Below are 20,206 nucleotides of genomic sequence, written 5' to 3'. Positions count from 1 at the left end.
GTTGGCAGAGCTTTTATAGTTCATAATTTTTCTTTGTTTTGGGTTGTGCAGAATAACGATGATTGAATGTTGGGGTGATCGACGTGAATAGACCCCGAGGGACGCAGATCTGCTTCAGATTGTGGTACCTGTGTGATGTTGAGTCTTCCGAATTTTCCTCAGCCGAAACACCACCGTAACTGTTCATACTTTCTTTATAATACCGCATGTTGCAGGAACGGGCTTCGTTTGGTGCTGACCTTACACATCGTACACGGTTGGTGGAGCTATAACAACATGTTCCTATTTCCATCAAATGATCAAAACGTGGTTCTGTCGCACTTAGTCAGCTTAGCCTGTTTCTACATGGATTGCAGAATGTGGTAGATATAGCTATCTCTGACTTCTGCTCAGTTCCGACTTAAATTGGAACAATCACATATGCAAAGCTACAGGGATAGCAGGGCAGAGTCTGAGGAGCAATTGCAAGATGCATAGGAACTATCTAAAACCATGCTGGAATTTTACTGTAGCAGATAGGTTCGAAAAAGGCGATTCATTTCTAGATATGACAGTGCCAGAAATATGATTTTCCATAGGATCCAATGCACATATGTGGTTGAATGGAAACTCTTGATTCCAAATCGCAGACAGCATTTCTACCAGAAAGCATAGCACTAGAGATCTGGAAAGCCTGTATACATTTCTTACAGCCTCAAGCAGTACACCGTCTACTGTATGTGATCATTCTCAATCAACCAGCACCTATAACCCAGTGGCTATATCACAGAACCTCTGATGTGGCATCAAGACAGAATGTGTTACGAATGCTGGAGAAATACCTAGCGGTGGCATGAGAGAGTTGCAAATACTAGCTTCATACCGTGTTCCATAGCTGAATCACTTACTACATTCGGTGACTTTATTATGACCATACACTGTCGGAGATGTGTAAACACACTGTTGGTCTTGTATACACTGTAGCAGCGATCACAGTCAGTAGGGCGGCTACTCTGGCGTCATCCCAGTCTCCATTGTTGCCAGATGTAGCCAAGATGGCGGTGATGACATCATTCAAGATGGTGGTGTGTAGACTTGGCAACAGCACATGACGTCATCCAAGATGTCGACCGTGACGTCATTCAAGATGGTGGATTTTGGTGTGAAGATAGGTCAATTGGGCTATCTCCATTAACCTAACCCCCTCCCCCAGACAATGACGGGAAGTTCAAATTCCAACAGGATAATGCATCACACCATGGTTATCTCTACTAACCTAAAAAAATCGCGGGAAAATGGGCCACTTGGGTTATGTCCACTAACCTAAGCCATCTGGCCGTTATCTCTTCCTAGGGGTTTGAATTTTGAAGGGGTGATAGGTCTGTTGGGCTACTTCCACTAACTTAAAGAAATGGCGGGAAAAAAGGTCACTTGGGCTACCTACACTAACGTAAGTTGTCCGACCGCCATCTCTTCCTAGGAATTGCCAGGAAATGGACTTAGACTGTGCTGGGTAGGATGGATGTAAGTCTTCATTTTGCAGGCTGACTTTATTTAAGCAGCAGCAGCGTCCAGTGTGTTATCCATGAGGCCTAGACTCCAACTGACCTAGTACACAGTACCACCATGAGAGGGCGCTATCGTCCGTTCCGTAATGTAATCCAAGATGACCGCTGTGATGTCAGCTGATATGACTTCTATTACCCAAGATGGTGGGAAACAGTGTGTTCACCACGAGGTCTGGGCCTAGTACACACTACTGCCACCAGTGGGCGCTCTCATCTGTGATGTAATCCAAGATGGCCACCATGACACAAGTACTGTTATCCAAGATGACAGGAAACATTGTGTTCGCTATGATGTCCGGCTCTAGTACACGGTACCACCACCAGATAGCGTTGTTGTCCATTCTGTGATGTAATCCCAGATGATAGTCTGGGGTGGGGGAAATGGTGGGAAAAGGATTCTGCCTGTGTTGGACATAAGTCTTTATTTTGCATACAGTGTCTCCACCACAAGAGCTAGAGTCCAACTGACCTAGTACATAGTGCTGCCACCAGAGGGTGCTGTCATCCCTCCTGTGACAAAATCCAAGATGGTGGTCTGGAGGGGGAAAATGGAGCGAAAATGACTGAGCCTGTGCTGGGCTGCTGGAAAGAGTAAGGAAGGAGTGTACTTTATTTATTTTGGAACAATTAATCGAGGGATGGAGTATATTTATCACATTGATGCAAAACACACCCTCTGACATGCTTGGGGTCACGCCATACAGCCCATAGATCTGTAAACTACTCCTAAATAACGCTCTCCAGACACACAAACAACTCCTAACTTACCGAAATAATTTCAGTGCAGACATGCAAACTCACCCTAAATAATGCAGTCCACAGATGTGCAGACACGAAATCAACTCGTAAACTGTCCAAATAATGCATAACACAGCCCACAGACCCACTCACAAAATAATGCAACAGACACGCAGACACTGCCCACTGCCCCCTGTCTACTAGACCACACAGGAGGCTACCAACAACCCCATGAAGTGATGCAGCCATCAGCTCCCAAACCACACACAGGTGCCCGTTTGGGTCCTGCACACATGAGGCAGTGACATACTTTTCCTACTTGGTACCCGAGAAATTCCCCTTGAAATACGTGACCACCTAGGCGTCGTTGATGACACAACCAGACGGGAGTGAAGAGCAATTTATTTACAGAGCGCAGACACTCCAAGGTGTGCCATGTGTGTGTGTGTTTGCCGCTACTGCTGTGAACCGTCCCTCTACCTGCGGTCCGGTGAAGAGCTAATTACCAAGCGACACTGCAGAAATCCATTCCAGAGTAGTACAAGCTGCTTTCTCCCTAGTGATTCTAACGGACCCTGTGTGATGTGTGGCTGACGCATTGTGGCTCATAGCTACATACCATCGCAAGTGCAACTAGCAATGTTCTCAAAGTTATACTGAAGCCACATGGCTATCTAAAATAATAACCAAGTCGCTCTAATAAATTGTTCCAGAAATACTTAATGTGAACTTTTGTAGAAGTTTTCGTGATGTCTCAGCTCATATGCACGGAAATTCTTGCGATAACAGAACCTGTTTACGAAAATAGAGCATAATAACATCGAATACACTCTTTCTAGCGGTCCTAACATGATACCCCGTCCATCACGTGATACCCTTCCTGCTTTCAACACACACAAACGTTCCCACTGCTATGAAGAGACTCCTACATCCTAGCACAAGGGATGTCTTGTGAATGAATCGAGCATTATGATTGGCTATTATCGAATTTACCCGCCAAATTACTGATGCCACCAGTATCGAAGCATCATCCACCTTTTCTTTCTTTCTGCAGATAAGACTTTCAGAGGTAAAAACTATTTTACACAGATCGCCGTATTGCACCTACAATTAAACCCTGCAAAGTGCTCCTACGTATCGTCAAATATGGAAAGACTCTTACTCAATCACACTGCTCTCCCGCCGAGGACAGGAGATTGAACATTAGAATGTGAACCCGACCTGCGACCCTTCAATATATCGCCACATACCCTACATATCGTCAAATACGGAAAGACTCTTACTCAATTACACTGCTTACCTACCGAGGACAGGAGCTTGAATATTAGAACGTGAAACCGACTTGCAACCCATCAATATATCAACGCATACCCTACGTATCATCAAATCTGGAAAGACACCTACTCAGTAACACTACTCTCCCACTGAGGATAGGAGCTTGAATATTAAAGAATGAAACCGATATCCAACCCAGCAATATATCACCACCTACCATCTACCATCTCAATGCAGTAAACATACAATTCGTATCCTGTGCCATACAAAATCAGCCCTTTTACATCATTTGTACATATACCATGAAGACAGACAGCACAGTACGTATACTTGCACCAGTAGATATTTACTGCAAAGTCAGGAGGGAATCCACCATCAACACGTGACCAGAGCGCCCTCAGTGGATCGAAGTCACTCTCAGAACTGTTCTACAAATTCGGCCTCATTTGTCCCCTCGGCGTAAACGCATTACTGTTTCTTGCTTGCTTGCTTGCTCGCTTTTCTACACCCATCTCCAGACTCTGGGATTACAAGAACATATATAATTTCGCATGGTTTGCTAGAATATCATACCTTTTTCATAGTACTTTTCGTTATCAAGCACAAATCAATATCGCTTGCATAGCAGTACCGCTCACGCGATACAATTCCGAAGATATAGACTGGAAATTATTTCTCTAGAAACCCGAAACTTGAGCTAGGTGGGGTGTGCTGTAAACCACGAGAAACCTGACAAGTCTGTGAAGACATTTGCTTGGAAACTCGAAAAGAAAAAAAATAGAGAAAACTGATATTTCCACTCGCGAATACTGATGTCAGTGATGTAGCAGATTCGAAATCATCCCTATAATTTACAAGGTAATCTGAGGTGTTTCTCATGTCAAAAGAACTGGCAAACATGTCTTCCACATGCTAGATGCACACGCCACAATTGATCGTCTCTCAACTAAATAAAGGCGCGAAAAGTGCAGAAGCAGTCAACCGAACAATTTACATTGGAGGAAATAACGGTCCAGCGCAAACACACCTCCATATTCAATCTTCTCAATTTTCCACTTGATCACGAAAGCTGTCCAACACGTATTAAGTATTAGTTCACTGTTCTGCCCTCTAGAGGACGGCAAAGTTAACTCAGATACATTCCTGCATTCCAACAGGCCTTTGCATTCGGACGGCTGCTGCTGTTAACAGGAAACGAGAATCTTTCCCACACAGGTCGCTGGCGCTGCAGGCCAAGCATACATAGACTGAATGATCCTACGAATTCGTTCACATATGTAGTTTATCCCTGTACTTACTACTAAATGTTAGCATTGTGGTCTCAGTTGAATGACACTCGTCAATGAGCGATGTACTGGAAATACACCATGCTGATGGCTGTGGCTCTGGAAATAGAACTATCGGTACCCATACTTATGACTTGACATACTCTTCCCTTGCCATCACAGTACATGTCAAATTCACACCTTCCTTATGACTGGACATAGTCATCTCCTTTGCACGTTTTGGAACACAAACACATACTTTATAAGCCTGATGCTCAAATGAGAACATATCATGCACCCCCTACTACTAAGTATAATACTTCATCAATAACTAATAGCTGGTGATACGAAATAATACTGAGAGAAAATCAACCAGGGGTGGACATGTCTCATAAGTTTTTCTTGCGAGCGCTACCACTGTGTCCTAGAAAGATTAACTGCCAGATGTTAAAAAAACTCGATCCCAACAACTACTGTATGTTACTGTCACAAGCGGTCTTGGTTCTACAAATGCACACAAGTATCCATGTCAAAAACTATACTGGCTTTATAAATCGAGGTGCGACATTACCTCTGAATGAGGTAATTTTTTCCAGACAAATACCGAGACAGTGATCGTCGGAATGTGTATTATCAGACCAGGACTCCAGTTACACGTTTCCGATGGTGCAACTTCGTAATAAAATCACTGAATTTCCGGCGGTACTCCCCGCAAACACACATCTAACGCCCTGTTCTCAGCCTCTTCTAACAGAACTTTATTAGTCTCCCCATTCTGTGACAGTTCGAATGTTTGTACATTCAGTTTTCGAATCCTGTCTGAAAAAAAAAAAAAAAATGGTTCAAATGGCTCTGAGCACTATGGGACTCAACTTCTGAGGTCATTAGTCCCCTAGAACTTAGAACTAGTTAAACCTAACTAACCTAAGAACATCACAAACATCCATGCCCGACAGAGCGAGGTGGCGCAGTGGTTAGCACACTGGACTCGCATTCGGGAGGACGACGGTTCAATCCCGTCTCCGGCCATCCTGATTTAGGTTTTCCGTGATTTCCCTAAATCGCTTCAGGCAAATGCCGGGATGGTTCCTTTGAAAGGGCACGGCCGATTTCCTTCCTCATCCTTCCCTCACCCGAGCTTGCGCTCCGTCTCTAATGACCTCGTTGTCGACGGGACGTTAAACAGTAATCTCCTCCTCCTCCTCATCCATGCCCGAGGCGGGATTCGAACCTGCGACCGTAGCGGTCTTGCGGTTCCAGACTGCAGCGCCTTTAACCGCACGGCCACTTCGGCCGGCGAATCCTGTCTGAGAACACCACAACAGTCTCATTTCTCCTTATAACTTACGCACTTAATTTTTCACGAAAAAACCTGGTACTATTCTGTTATTGATACATCTGGCGTAACCCAGCCTCAAGCTCAGAAAACGTCCCCACATTGCTCAACGTTTCAGGGTACAATATGTACCACTTGCCCTCCCATTGGCCACCCATTGGCCTCAGCCATTTTGATAATGTCATTAAGGAATACTGAGACATCCTCCGTTGCTTTACCCGGAAAGGAGTTAATCAATGCCGCGATTGCTGGGTCAAATGGTCTACGACACACCACGACCTGCAATTTACTTTCACCCAATGTCCCTTCCCATCTCACAATGCCTCAAATCTCCCTGCTAATTCTTCATATTTTTGTTTGTCACTTATCCTCGCCTCTGACAATACCAGAATTTGCTCTGTTAGAGCGGCTACAGCTTCCACTGTACTCACTGCCACAGCCTCCGCTGCTTGCCATGTTTTCACCATTCTTGCTTATAGCTCCACTGATGCCATTAATTTCACTCCGCTACTCCTTAAATGAAGCAGGCAAAAAGGAATACAAACGTCTGAAAAATGAGATCGACAGGAAGTGCAAAATGGCTAAGCAAGGATGGTTAGAGGACAAATGTAAGGATTTAGAGGCTTATCTCACTAGGGGTAAGATAGATACTGCCTACAGGAAAATTCAAGAGACCTTTGGAGAAAGGAGAACCACTTGCATGAATATCAAGACCATTGATGGAAACCCAGTTCTAAGCAAAGAAGGGAAAGCAGAAAGGTGGAAGGAGTATATAGAGGGTCTATACAAGGGCGATGTACTTGAAGACAATATTATGGAAATGGAACAGGATGTAGATGAAGATGAAATGGGAGATATGATACTGCGTGAAAATTTTGACGGAGCACTGAAAGACCTGAGTCGAAACAAGGCCCCCGGTGTAAAAAACATTCCATTAGAGGACAGCAGTGCTTCGAATTCTGTTTGCATAATTGTTCTGATTTTCCCATCTGTGCTTAGACAGTACTCTCTTTTCAACGTGCATGCTTTTATGATTAACTGTGTTTTCGCAGGCATGCACAGACATTATGAAGGCTTTTACAAGTGAGAACATGAGCGAGACGTTTACCGTTTCTGAGATATATGTTGAAAGCAGGATGTTACGATTTCAGGGAAGGGTAACACGTGGTGCACAGGTTGCTCGTTAGGACCATCAGGGGAAATGCATTCGGCGTTATTCTAGGCTATATTCGTAAACAGGTCCTGTTAGGACAAGAATTTCCTTGCACACGAGCTGAGCCGGCCGAAGTGGCCGTGCGGTTAAAGGCGCTGCAGTCTGGAACCGCAAGACCGCTACGGTCGCAGGTTCGAATCCTGCCTCGGGCATGGATGTTTGTGATGTCCTTAGGTTAGTTAGGTTTAACTAGTTCTAAGTTCTAGGGGACTAATGACCTCAGCAGTTGCGTCCCATAGTGCTCAGAGCCATTTGAACCATTTTTTGCACACGAGCTGAGACATCACAAAAGCTCCTACAACAACAAAAATGATTGTTAACTATTTCTGTGACACTTTGCGATTTCCGGGAAGGGTTATGCGTAATGGACAGGCTGTCCTGTTAGGATCTCTAGGAGAATGCATGCTGTGTTACCGAGCGAGGTGGCGCAGTGGTTAGCACACTGGACTCGCATTCGGGAGGACGACGGTTCAATCCCGCGTCCGGCCATCCTGATTTAGGTTTTCCGTGATTTCCCTAGATCACTCCAGGCAAATGCCGGGATGGTTCCTTTCAAAGGGCACGGCCGACTTCCTTCCCTATCCTTCCCTAATCCGAGCTTGTGCTCCGTCTCTAATGACCTCGTTGTCGACGGGACGTTAAACACCAATATCTTCCTCCTCCTCCATGCTGTGTTATTCTGGGATTTTTTTGTAAACAGTTTCTGAAAGCACTGCAAACGATTTCTATAGTGTGTCTACAGGGGGCCATGTCTGTTATTTACTTAGACGCGTGAGGACAGTATAACACTGACAACTTTTTAGCTGCACCTGTGAGGGTGAGTCGATAGGTAACCATCTCGCTGGAACTGCAGGCACAAAGGCTATTGTCATTGCACCAGCAACGGTGGTTGGGTAAACACTTGTGTGCCTGGAGACCTCTCGCATGTGGAGCAGGCTGGACCGGCGTACACCCCAACACATGAGTCATCATTATGGCTTGTATCTCTGTAAGGAACAGGTCTCTGATACGTTACAGTCGAATTTCTTAATGATAGTTCGAAAGCGGTTTTGCATGCAATGAGTGTTTGTGAAATGCATTATTTTGTCGGTTTCAGCATTGTGAGTGTGTTTGCAGAGCATTATGCAGGCAATATTTTTGACAGTTTTACGCTTAGTGAACGTGTCTGTGCATCTGTGTACTGCATTATTTTGTGAACGTGTCTGTAGGCTGTGCAATGCAGTATTTCCGCAGTTTAGAATCAGTGAGTGTGTTTGCAGAGCGTTTTACATGCATTATTTTGACAGTTTAGGAGTTGTTTGCGTGTCTGTACATCAGTGCACTGTATTATTATGGCAATTTACGAGCAGTTTGCAGGTCTGTAGGCTATTTATTGTAACCCCAAGCACGTCATGGCTAGTGTTTTGTGTCAGCATAAGAAATTCATAAGCTACGTGAAATCCATCCCTAAATAAATTGTTCCAACATCATACTGAAAAAAACGTAGATTCCTTCCTCTCTCCAGCAGCTGGACACAGACGGAGTCCTTTTCCTGCCATTTTCCCCAGCCCGCCATCTTGGATTACACCACACGAGGGATGATAGCGCCCTCTGGTGGCGTTACTATGTACTAGGTCAGTTGGACTCTGGACCTCATGGTGAACACACTGGATGGAACTACTGGCTATGACAACTCGAATTGTTTGAATAAAAATGCAAAATAAAGACTCTTGCCCATCCTATCCAGCAGCCAAACATAGAGTGAGTCCTTTTCCCGCCACTTCCAAGGATGAGGTGGTAGTTGGATGACTTGGGTTAGTGGAGGTAGCCAAAAATTGACCTATTTCCCGCGAAATTTTCCCAGCACTTTCTTAGGTTAGTGGGGATAGCCCAACGACCTTTTTCCCGCAATTTTTTTCCTGCAAAATTTTGCCCCGATTTTCTTGGGGAGGGAAAGGGAGGGGATGGTTGAGGGGAGGAGAGGGGGTTAAGTTAGTGGTGGTAGCCCAGTTGATTTATTTTTTCGCCAAAATTTACACTTCCCACCATGACTTCATTGGAAAGTTGCCACATCTATTGCGACCATCTTGGATCCACCATATTTATAAATCTGGCAACAATGCAGAGTGGAATGACATGAACTTTGTCCTACTACTGCCATGGCCAGTAGATAGGAAGTAACTTAAATCTGCACTCTCATTTTTTCTAAATATTAAGCGGGGTTCCTCCATTCCGCACTTGCATGGTGACCATCTGAAAAGATGTGTCTCCTTTGCTTTGGTTAGTATCTGAAAAAAATTCAGCTGAAAATGGAGTCATTTATTTTCGCCTGGCTTGTTAACCAATTGTAACTTTCTGAGAAGCATCATGAGTGACGAATTTTGGGTAAAACCTTATATGTTTCTCTTGCTGCCGTGTTCAAATATGCTTCATTTGCTATAACCCAGCTGAGTTTACATAGTCTGAGCTCACTAATACTCTGTGCAGACGCAACTGGGGAACAGCTGTGACACAGTGGTTTATTAAGTTTATTAAGTGATAAACTAAGGAAAAGTAAGGTCAGTAGCTTATGAAAAAGCACATCCTCGGTACAGATTAAACGTGTAATATTAAGTGTAAAACGGCATTCCCCTCCAGCACCGATTGCATTTCTCGTTTCACCAGATGCTGATGGCCCTAAAAAATTACATTCTTTCATCGAAAAAGTTGTTGGTGAAGTAATGAGTTAGATAATTAAGTGTTGCGTAGTAAGCGTGTGTCAATATACTTCATTCTGGCTTTATCGCTGGCGCAGGACGATAGCAAATCAATGTGCTTCATCAGATCAGTTTTCTTGAGACTTGTGACTGCAAGAGACTTTCGCCGAAGTGCAAAGAAAAATTCAGTATGCTAGCTAAATTTCATATGCAGCAAAATATTATATAATATCCACCAAACGCAAAATCTTAGCGACCCCTATTTTTCACTGCAAACTTTTTCGAATTTCGCGCAGTGTGTTACTTCCACGCACATATCACAATAACTGTGACCTTTAACAAAATGATGGACTCATCATCTTGAGCCCGATATAGAAAGCTACAAGCAGTGCAAAAATGATTTTTTTTTTACAAAATAGACTCTGTAAAATCACTGAAGAAAGATTACAGGGCGTGCGTCTCGATTCTGTCATCACCGACTTGCCGAAAGGAGATAAACACTGACGGCCTCCCGAACAAACGAATGAACTCGCCCAGCGCTTTGGACGAAACTTGGTCACTGGGCATCGGCCTCCGCATCCCGCGCTGCGCTGACTGTAATAGCTGGGAGCGCCGGCCGGAGTGGCCGAGCGGTTCTAGGCGCTTCAGTCTGGAACCGCGCGACCGCTACAGTCACAGGTTCGGATCCTGCCTCGGGCATGGATGTCCCATATTGCTCAGAGCCGTTTGAACCATTTGAGCCAATAGCTGGGAGCAATATCAGTACTGTACAGTGGATGAGGAAATACCTCGCATTTGAAAGGTCGAGTAGTTCTAGAGTGCGATTTGCCATCTGTGGTTCAAATCAAATTGCTCTGAGCACTATGGAAATTAACATCTGAGGTCATCAGTCCCCTAGACCTTAGAAATACTTAAACCTAACAAACCTAAGTACATCACACACGTCTATGCCCGAGGCAGGATTCGAACCTACGACCGTAGCGGTCGCCCGGTTCCAGACTGAAGCGCCTAGATCCGCTCTGCTACACCGGCCGGCCGCCATCTGTGGTCAAGCGTTATAGTGCAAGAATAAAATTTTTGAGGTCAGCTTTCTTCTACGCTTATTCTGAATTACTCAAGTTTTCCGAAGGTTAGTTGCCCTTTCTGACTGATTCGTAACACAACGCCAGTTGCAGTTAATTCTTGCAAGCGGCAGCGTAGCGTCTTGGCAGTGCAAGAGAACTATATTCTGACTGTGTAGTATACGCCTGTGAATGATATAGTGAATTTTAACTGGACCATTTGTGTTTGTGTTTGTATCGTGCACAATGAGAATCGACATAAACAATTTGTTAGAGGTTTTATACCCAACTGACTTACCGCATCCATGAAGTGAAGTACATGAAGGGGAAGAGACACTATAAACACTATCTTCCATTTCATCAAGAAACAACACCATCTTCCGTTTGATCAAGAAACTTGATAGCGCCACTATCACTGAAATTCTGGAGAATATGTCTACCGAGAACATCGCTGATGTCGAACCAATTTATGAGCCTTTTGCTGATGATGTAGCTAATAACTATGTTCCTTTCGATCATGTCAAGAAGTAATGAAGCCAGAAATGAAGGCTGGTCATTGAGAAAAATTATGCATCACTTCAGAAGGTTCAAGGTCAGGAACTATCTATCCCGTATCAGAGATATTATGAACAGTAACGAACAAATCGTGAGAAACTAAAGGGCATAGTGGAGTATTTTTGGTCTACTTTTCAAGAGGCAAGGCCTAATTCCATGGCTGTGTATGATCTTGATATAAGGAGGTGGGCATGCACGTAAGCTAGAGCGCTTAAAACTCTGGATCTACCTAGGTATGGAATTTTAAGGCAGTTCACAAGATTGTGAGTAGCACAGTTACGAACTTTGTAAGAGACAGAGAATTCTGCGATTGCATTTGGTATTGAATTCACTGACGCTGTCGTTCATTATTATTCAGCAGCTGAAATTCTACATACCGACCAATCTGGATTTAATTACGACATTCATAGAGACTGAACACTATCTAGCATTAGTGAATGGCTGCACGCGACGCTATTGTTAGGGTGCAATCAGCGTCCGAAATATCACGTTCGTATACTACTCACCCAATTATTTCCATACAATATAGCCTTCTTTCTCCACTACTCATTTTCTTCCGTGAATCAAGTGGTACATTTGGTCCACTTGTGCAAAAGGAAATGAACCGACCTCCGAACGTATACATAACGGCTTCAAAATCAGGCGAAGTGGACAAGAGTATTCTTGAACAATGGCGGGATAACAATTTCTCTCCTAATATCAGAACAAAATATTGCCTGGTTCTGGATGCATTTTCATTCCGTCAGCAGAACTGTTCGTAATTCCACATAAATACATACAGGTAACAACCATTGCACCTGGCGCAACCTTTACATGTATACTTTTTCCGCCAGCGGGAAAAGTGCACTAAAAGTTTTTTATGAGCGAGTTTTATTCGGCGACATTGATACTGAAGTCCACATTCGTAACGCTGCCATCGACCTTCATGCACTTATCCATTATCAGTTTAGAGCCCCCATATTTAATAAGATGATCAAGAAAACTATATTTCCAGCTGAATGTGATGCTTCTGAAGCTCCTGACAATGTGTTCTGGAATACGGAAGATTCAAGTTGGTCAACACGCAACTACGCAACTGTGTCATTTATCCAATGCTCATATTGTCGTTTACATTTGTGTTTAACAGATTTATTGAACAAGACCCACAAACATCTTAATAATAGTTCAGTACAGCTAAATGGAATAAATAAATAAACAATAATAATCAATATGTTACAACTGTGTTTCTAGTCCTATTCATTATTACACCACTATCTACAAGGCTTACCAACATCTATAATGGGCAGCTAAAATTTGTGCAGTAAGTATTGTTTACACCTGACGTTTCCATCGTATTTAATTTTACTTTTGAATGCATTATGGGAGTGACAGTGATCAATGTGTTACAAATATTTAATATTAAAAACAGTCTTGATCACAATTTATTTATTACGGTGACCGGTTTCGACCACTACTGTGGTCATCTTCAGACCAATGAGTAAGAATCTCCTTCAATTTATTTATTACGGTGACCGGTTTCGACCACTACTGTGGTCATCTTCAGACCAATGAGTAAGAATCTCCTCCTGCTGGACAATCACTACTCCAGCAGAAGGAGGTTCTTACTCATTGGTCTGAAGATGACCACAGTAGTGGTCGAAACCGGTCACCGAAATAGATAAATTGTGATCAAGACTGTTTTTAATAGTAAATATTAGTAACTAATTTTATTTCAATATCTGCGAGTCACTTTGCGAATATATCTTGTCAGACTTCATACAACCCCACCAACAAAAATCTAATAGCGTAAGGTCTGGCGATCTTGGTAACCATTTAATTGCACTATCACGACTATTCCAGTAATTTGGGTAAGTGCAACTGAGATGTTTCCTCACGCGTCTGGTAAAATGTGGAGGGGCTCCGTCACAGCAGAAATTCGTTGCAGTCCGCATGGCCAAAGGAACATCCTTAAGTTATTCAACGAACGAGTTTTCCAAAAAATGCAAATAATTCTGTAACATCATTCGCTCTTCAAAAACGACTGAACAGCCCAAAAACAAATGTACATTAAAGGTGTTCAGTCTCGGAAACCATTAGAAATAGCACTTGTATCTGTACGAAGTTTTTTTTGTTTCAGTTGAGTGTTCCTGTCATATCTCTGAATATTGGCCATTCCCTCTGGGAAGCCCTGTCTAACCTGACAGCGATTACTTCGGGCCCTGGAGCTTTGTTCGGTTTGAACAATTTCAGCTGTATCTCGAAGCCACTGATACTATCTATTTCACTGGTCTTTGCAGTGGTATAAGAATTAAACTGGGGGAGACACTCCCACATTTCCCTTTGTAAAGGAACATTTGAAAACAGAGTTAAACATTTCTGTTTTTGCTTTACCATCTTCAAATTCAGATCCTGTCTCGTCCACGAATCAGAATTTCTGTGGGGTTTGTGTGGGAAAATATTCTGCTACGGCTGTCGTTGAAGCCTTGACGCTTCGGCTTTTTGACAGGTTTATTTTAACGCCTCCAACGTAGGAAGTATATTTTACTTCTATACATTTTAAGTTCGTTATCCTCTGCCATTTTATAGCGAGGCACCGATTTTTTCTCTCTGAATTTTCAATTGTGTTTCTCTCTGGGGAGACGCAGACAATAGCTCTGGTTCTTTAGTCATATAAGCTAGAAGCTTTTCGGAAAGCTCCGATTTGTGCACTTATGCACCATTTTATGAAAGCTTACTTTAACGAAATATTATGCGGCATATGAAGTATTAAGCATAGTCATATTAAGAATGTACTCGGCACGTGTTGGAAGTTAACGTCTGCAGTGCCCAAAAATAATTAAAGAACTACGTACTAAATTCTCGTCAGTTAACGGTAACAATCTTACAGAAATTTATGTTGACAGAGCTAGCTGCCTAACAGTGACGGAAGATCACAGACAAAATAATTGTTCTCATATCTCGGACGTGGTAACCAAAAAGACAAAACATTAATCGTTCCAATTTAAGACTTTTGGAAATTATAAAAAATCTTTTAATCGAGATACGAGAGCAGCCAAATGCGTTTTTCACTCAGCACCTCTCCCATGCTTCGCTTTACACCTGCTATGCAGCAGTAGCTGTATCTTTAGCAGTACCCATACAGAGACTGTATACTGTGGAGCGTCCTTCCCGTCACGACAAGATCCTGTATAAAACGAGTCACAATTTAGGCCTTTTATCCGCTGCGCGCAGGGCGTGGCGTTATCGACCGCTCTGGACGTGGCGGCGTTACCAGTGTGGGTTTTTCGTCGGGCGCGCATGCGCGGCGCTCGCCCTGCGGGTTGCCGGCCTCTCAGAGTGTCATGGCAGCTCGCTAGTCCTCGCAGTGCCGTCAGAGACTGGTAAGAGAGAGACAACCATGTGGCGGCTACAGCGGCATCCTCTGCAGGTAAGCGCGGCGCCTCAGCCTCGTGTGCGCAAAGTACTTGCCCGTTGCTGGGGCCGCTCTGTTTGCCTTAATGAGAACTGGCGCGGAATACAGCTTCTACTTGAGACAGTCTGTTTAGGTGGGAACTATGTCCTGGAAATAATTGGTTGATTCGGGGAAGGGACCAATCCTGGAAATGTCTGCATTTTCGCAATGGAAGTGGTCACAGTTAATGTGCATCGATAACACTAGAGTCTAATCACAATTTTAATTGGGCAGCAATGGTAACGTAGATCGATCGCGACTAGGTACAACGAACCGTTTCCTAGCAGAGTGTTTTACGGAAGCCACAATAAACTGAAATAAGAACGGCAAGACGATTACAAGGTATGTCCTGCGTCGTGACCACTATGGAATTTCGTCCTCTAATTTTCGTATAAGTTATTTACCAGCACGGATCCCGCGAACATCGGTCATGAGAAACCCTATTAGCGTTTTTCTCCACGTCACAATGAAAGCCACGGATCAAGGCAGTCACGTACATGAAGTATTTCTTGATTTTAGAAAAGTGTTTGATTCACTATAACGCCCACCCGTATTATCGAAAGTACGATCGTAGAGGGTTGTTGTTGTTGTTGTGGTCTTCAGTCCTGAGACTGGTTTGATGCAGCTCTCCATGCTACTCTATCCTGTGCAAGCTTCTTCATCTCCCAGTACCTACTGCAACCTACATCCTTCTGAATCTGCTTAGTGTATTCATCTCTTGGTCTCCCTCTACGATTTTTACCCTCCACGGTGCCCTCCAATGCTAAATTTGTGATCCCTTGATGCCTCAAAACATGTCCTACCAACCGATCCCTTCTTCCAGTCAAGTTGTGCTACAAACTTCTCTTCTCCCCAATCCTATTCAATACCTCCTCATTAGTTACGTGATCTACCCACCTTATCTTCAGCATTCTTCTGTAGCACCACATTTCGAAAGCTTTTATTCTCTTCTTGTCCAAACTAGTTAACGTCCATGTTTCACTTCCATACATGGCTACACTCCATACAAATACTTTCAGAAACGACTTCCTGACACTTAAATCTATACTCGATGTTAACAAATTTCTCTTCTTGAGAAGTGCTTTCCTTGCCATTGCCAGTCTACATTTTATATCCTCTCTACTTCGACCATCATCAGTTATTTTACTCCCTAAATAGCAAAATTCCTTTACTACTTTAAGTGTCTCATTTCCTAATCTAATTCCCTCAGCATAACCCGACTTAATTTGACTACATTCCATTATCCGCGTTTTGCTTTTGTTGATGTTCATCTTATATCCTCCTTTCAAGACACTGGGGTAGTGGGTATCAAGAGAAATTTGAGAACGGACTTCTTGGTAGGGAGTACTGAGCATGGCTTGGTTCAAATGGCTCTGAGCACTATGGGACTTCTGTGGTCATCAGTCTCCTAGAACTTAGAACTACGTAAACCTAACTAATCTAAGGACATCACACACATCCATGCCCGAGGCAGGATTCGAACCTGCGACCGTAGCGGTCGCGCGGTTCCAGACTGTAGCGCCTAGAACCGCTCGGCCACCCTGGCCGGCGTACTCAGCATGTTCTCTTGGGTGTAGAGTCATCGACACATGTAAAAGTAACTTCAAGTGTGGCCCAGGGAATTATGCTGAGAACGTTGCAGTTCACATTGTATGCTAATGACATTGCAGACGATAGTAATATCAGACTTTTCGCAGGTGATGGCAGTTATCTGTATTCAAACAGTCTGAAAAAAGGCACAGAAATATTCAGTCGGGCCTTGAAACGATTTCAGATTGGAGCAGAGACTGCCATCTTGTTTAAATATTCAGAAACGTAAATTTGCAACGTAGTGTCCTAGACTACAGTACCAACGAGTCACAGCTAGAATCGGTCAGCTCATACAAATACCCGAGTGTAACAATTTGCTGCGATATGAAATGGAACGAAGAGTAGGATTGGATTGGACTGTTTGGGGGAAGAGACCAAACAGTGAGGTCATCGGGGAAGGAAGTCGGCCGTGCCCTTGCAAAGGAACCATCCCAGCATTTGCCTGGAGCGATTTAGGGAAATCACGGAAAACCTAAATCAGGATGGCCGGACGCGGGATTGAACCGTCGTCCTCCCGAATGCGAGTCCAGTGTGCTACCACTGCGCCACCTCGCTCGGTGAACGACGAATAGGTTCAGTCGTAGGTACAGCAGGTGGCTGACTTCTGTCCATTTGTATGTGAGTAGGAAAATGCAGTTATATCAAAGAGACAGCTTACAAATTGCTAGTGGGCTCCATCCTATAATATTGCTCAAGTGTGAAAATATTAGGCTGGCGCTTAGGATCCTAGCGTTTCTGTTTTGCATGTTGGTATTCCCGCTGCTGTGGGTTTGTTTATCGATTGTCATTTTGTATTTGTAGTTCACTGTTCAAATGGCTCTGAGCACTACGGGACTTAACATCTGAGGTCATCAATCGCCTAGAACTTACAACTACTTAAACCTAACTAACCTAAGGACACCATACACATCCATGCCCGAGGCAGGATTCGAACCTGCAACCGCAGCGGTCGCGCGGTTCCATACTGAAGCGCCTAGAACGGCTCGGCCACAGCGGCCGGCAGTTCACTGTTACTGTCTGAGTTTACATATTGTTATTTGGAGATAGTTGTCCTCTATGGTGAGTGTTCATCGGAGGTGAGAGTATCATCTGGAGTGCCCAGGGAAGTGTGGTAGATCCGTTGTTGTTTTCTATCTACCTAAATGATCTTTTGGATAGGATAAACAGCAATGTGCGGCTGTTTGCTGTGGTGTACGGGAAGGTGTCGTCGTTGAGTGACTGTAGGAGGATACAAGATGACTTGGACAGGATTTGTGATTGGTGTAAAGAATGGCAGCTAACTCTAAAATAGATAAATGTAAATTAATCCAGATGAATAGGAAAAAGAATGCTGTAATGTTTGAATACTCCATTAGTAGTGTAGCGCTTGACACAGTCACGTCGATTAAATATTTGGACGTGACATTGCAGAGCGATACGAAGTGGGACAAGCATGTAATGTCAGTTGTGGGGAAGGCGGATAGTCGTCTTCGGTTCATTGGTAGAATTTTGGGAAGATGTGGTTCATCTGTAAAGGAGACCGCTTATAAAATACTAATACGACCTATTCTTGAGTACTGCTCGAGCGTTTGAGATCCGTACCAGGTCGGATTGAGGGAGGACATAGAAGTAATTCAGAGGAGGGCTGCTAGATTTGTTACTGGTAGGTTTGAACATCACACGAGTGTTACGGAAATGCTTCAGAAACTCGGGTGGGAGTCTCTGGAGGAAAGGTGTTCTTTTCGTGAATCGCTACTGAGGAAATTTAGAGAAGCAGCATTTGAGGCTGACTGCAGTACAATTTTACTGCCGCCAACTTACATTTCGCGGAAAGACCACAAAGATAAGAGAGATTAGGGCTCGTACAGAGGCATATAGGCAGTCATTTTTCCCTCGTTCTGTTTGGGAGTGGAACAGGGAGAGAAGATGCTAGTTGTGGTACGAGGTACCCTCCGCCACGCACCGTATGGTGGATTGCGGAGTATGTATGTATATGTAGATGTAGATAGTGGAGCTGTGGCCGCTACCAAATGGAGTGGCAAGTGGAGAAATCGGAACATTTCCGAATTATTCTCCTGTTTGAATTCAGTAGAGGGGCGAGAGCAGCGGAGGCAGCCAGAAACATATGCGCCGTGAAGGGGGATGATGCCGTTGGACAGAGCATGCAATGAAAATAGTTTTCTCGTTTTAAGCAGGGTCGTTTTGAAATTAGTGATTCCCCATGTTCAGGAGACCTCCGGGGTTTGATGAAGATCGTTTAAACGCATTAATCCGCAGCGTTCCACGTCGGTGTACTCGAGAACTGGTGAATCGGATGGAAGCGTGATCACTCCACCATCGTGCTACATTTGGATGCAATGGGGAAGGTTAAAAAAATGTAGCGTATGTGTAACGCATGCTCTAAGTCATAATTACAAAAATCCGCGGGTGGTCATGGGTGCATCGTTGCTTCCTCGTCGCCAACTGGCTCGTGAACAACACCGATCATTCCTACCCCGTATCGTTACTGGCGACAAGAGATGGCGCCTTTATGCTAACGTAAGGAAAAGAAAGCAATGGTTGAGCCCAGACAAAGCAGCGACTACCCGTGCAGAGACCCGCGCGCATCCACAAAAGATAATGTTTCGCATCTGGTGGAACAACGACGGTGTGGGGGGCTTCGAGTTGCTTCCTCGAGGTGTAACCGTCGCTGACGACATTTACTGTCAACAACTGTCAACAACAGCAACGACCATAGAGACTGCCGCCTGCGTTCTGCTAGACTGACAAGGGGAGGCCGCCAATTGTGAAATTCAGATTCGATCCATACTGCGCATAATAAGAGCTCATGGCCAGAGGTCTAATGTGGCAAAGCACCAAGATGCACTTGTCAGCCGTTGTCGAGAAAATACAGTTGAAAGAAACCGTTGCGGTGAAATACTCTCTGCGATTAATTATTTTCTACAGCGTCGTGGCGCAGTGGTAAGCGCTCGAGTTCGTAATCCGATGGTCGCCGGATCGAATCTCGCGCCATGCAACTTTTTTTTTAGTATTTGTTTTGTAATTCAAATATATATATATGTAAAATTCCCGGCAAGCAGTTGCAACAATTATGCATATAATAAGTTGTTGAAAGTCGTTTGTCGTGGAAAAACTGGCGACTTCGAACAACATTATGTTTTCCGCAAACAAAGGTTGTATTTCACAGATGTTATTAATCGTCTTCATAATGTTTACCACGTATAGTTAACGGAAAACGTAGAAACGATATTCCGAAACGAATACGTATAGTGTAAGTCAAACGTTCGAATTAGAATAGAATTTTTAATCGAGCGAAACCGTGACATCAGCTCCAGAGACGATTGCATAAAAATCCAATCCATCGTCCACCACCAATTGTCTTCTCCGATTTTTGCCGATATTATACGATACGCGTGGTATGCATCAAACCTGACGAACGATAGAACAATTTTTCGGAATGTCAGTCAGGTGTGTTTCCCAACAGATAATTTAAAAAAAACAGTTGTTCTTGTAAAAACGCATCGTTTATCAGATGTGCTCGA

At 43.9% G+C, this 20,206-nt stretch overlaps 1 protein-coding gene across 1 annotated transcript in view; it reads left to right on the top strand.

Moving 5' to 3' along the window:
- Positions 1-14,990: 14,990 nt before the first annotated feature.
- Positions 14,991-20,206, top strand: part of LOC124616731 — a 111,736-nt gene continuing 106,520 nt past the window's right edge. The window contains exon 1 of the mRNA XM_047145093.1: positions 14,991-15,071. Within this exon, the coding sequence (XP_047001049.1) occupies positions 15,042-15,071 (30 nt within the window). The 5' untranslated portion in view covers positions 14,991-15,041. The remainder of the gene's footprint in view (positions 15,072-20,206) is intronic.

Source organism: Schistocerca americana, chromosome 5 (genome assembly GCF_021461395.2).
Source record: "Schistocerca americana isolate TAMUIC-IGC-003095 chromosome 5, iqSchAmer2.1, whole genome shotgun sequence".
In the NCBI taxonomy this organism is placed as follows: Eukaryota; Metazoa; Arthropoda; class Insecta; order Orthoptera; family Acrididae; genus Schistocerca; species Schistocerca americana.
Note: the sequence above shows the minus strand (reverse complement) of the source record. Positions and strands in the feature narration are given on the sequence as shown.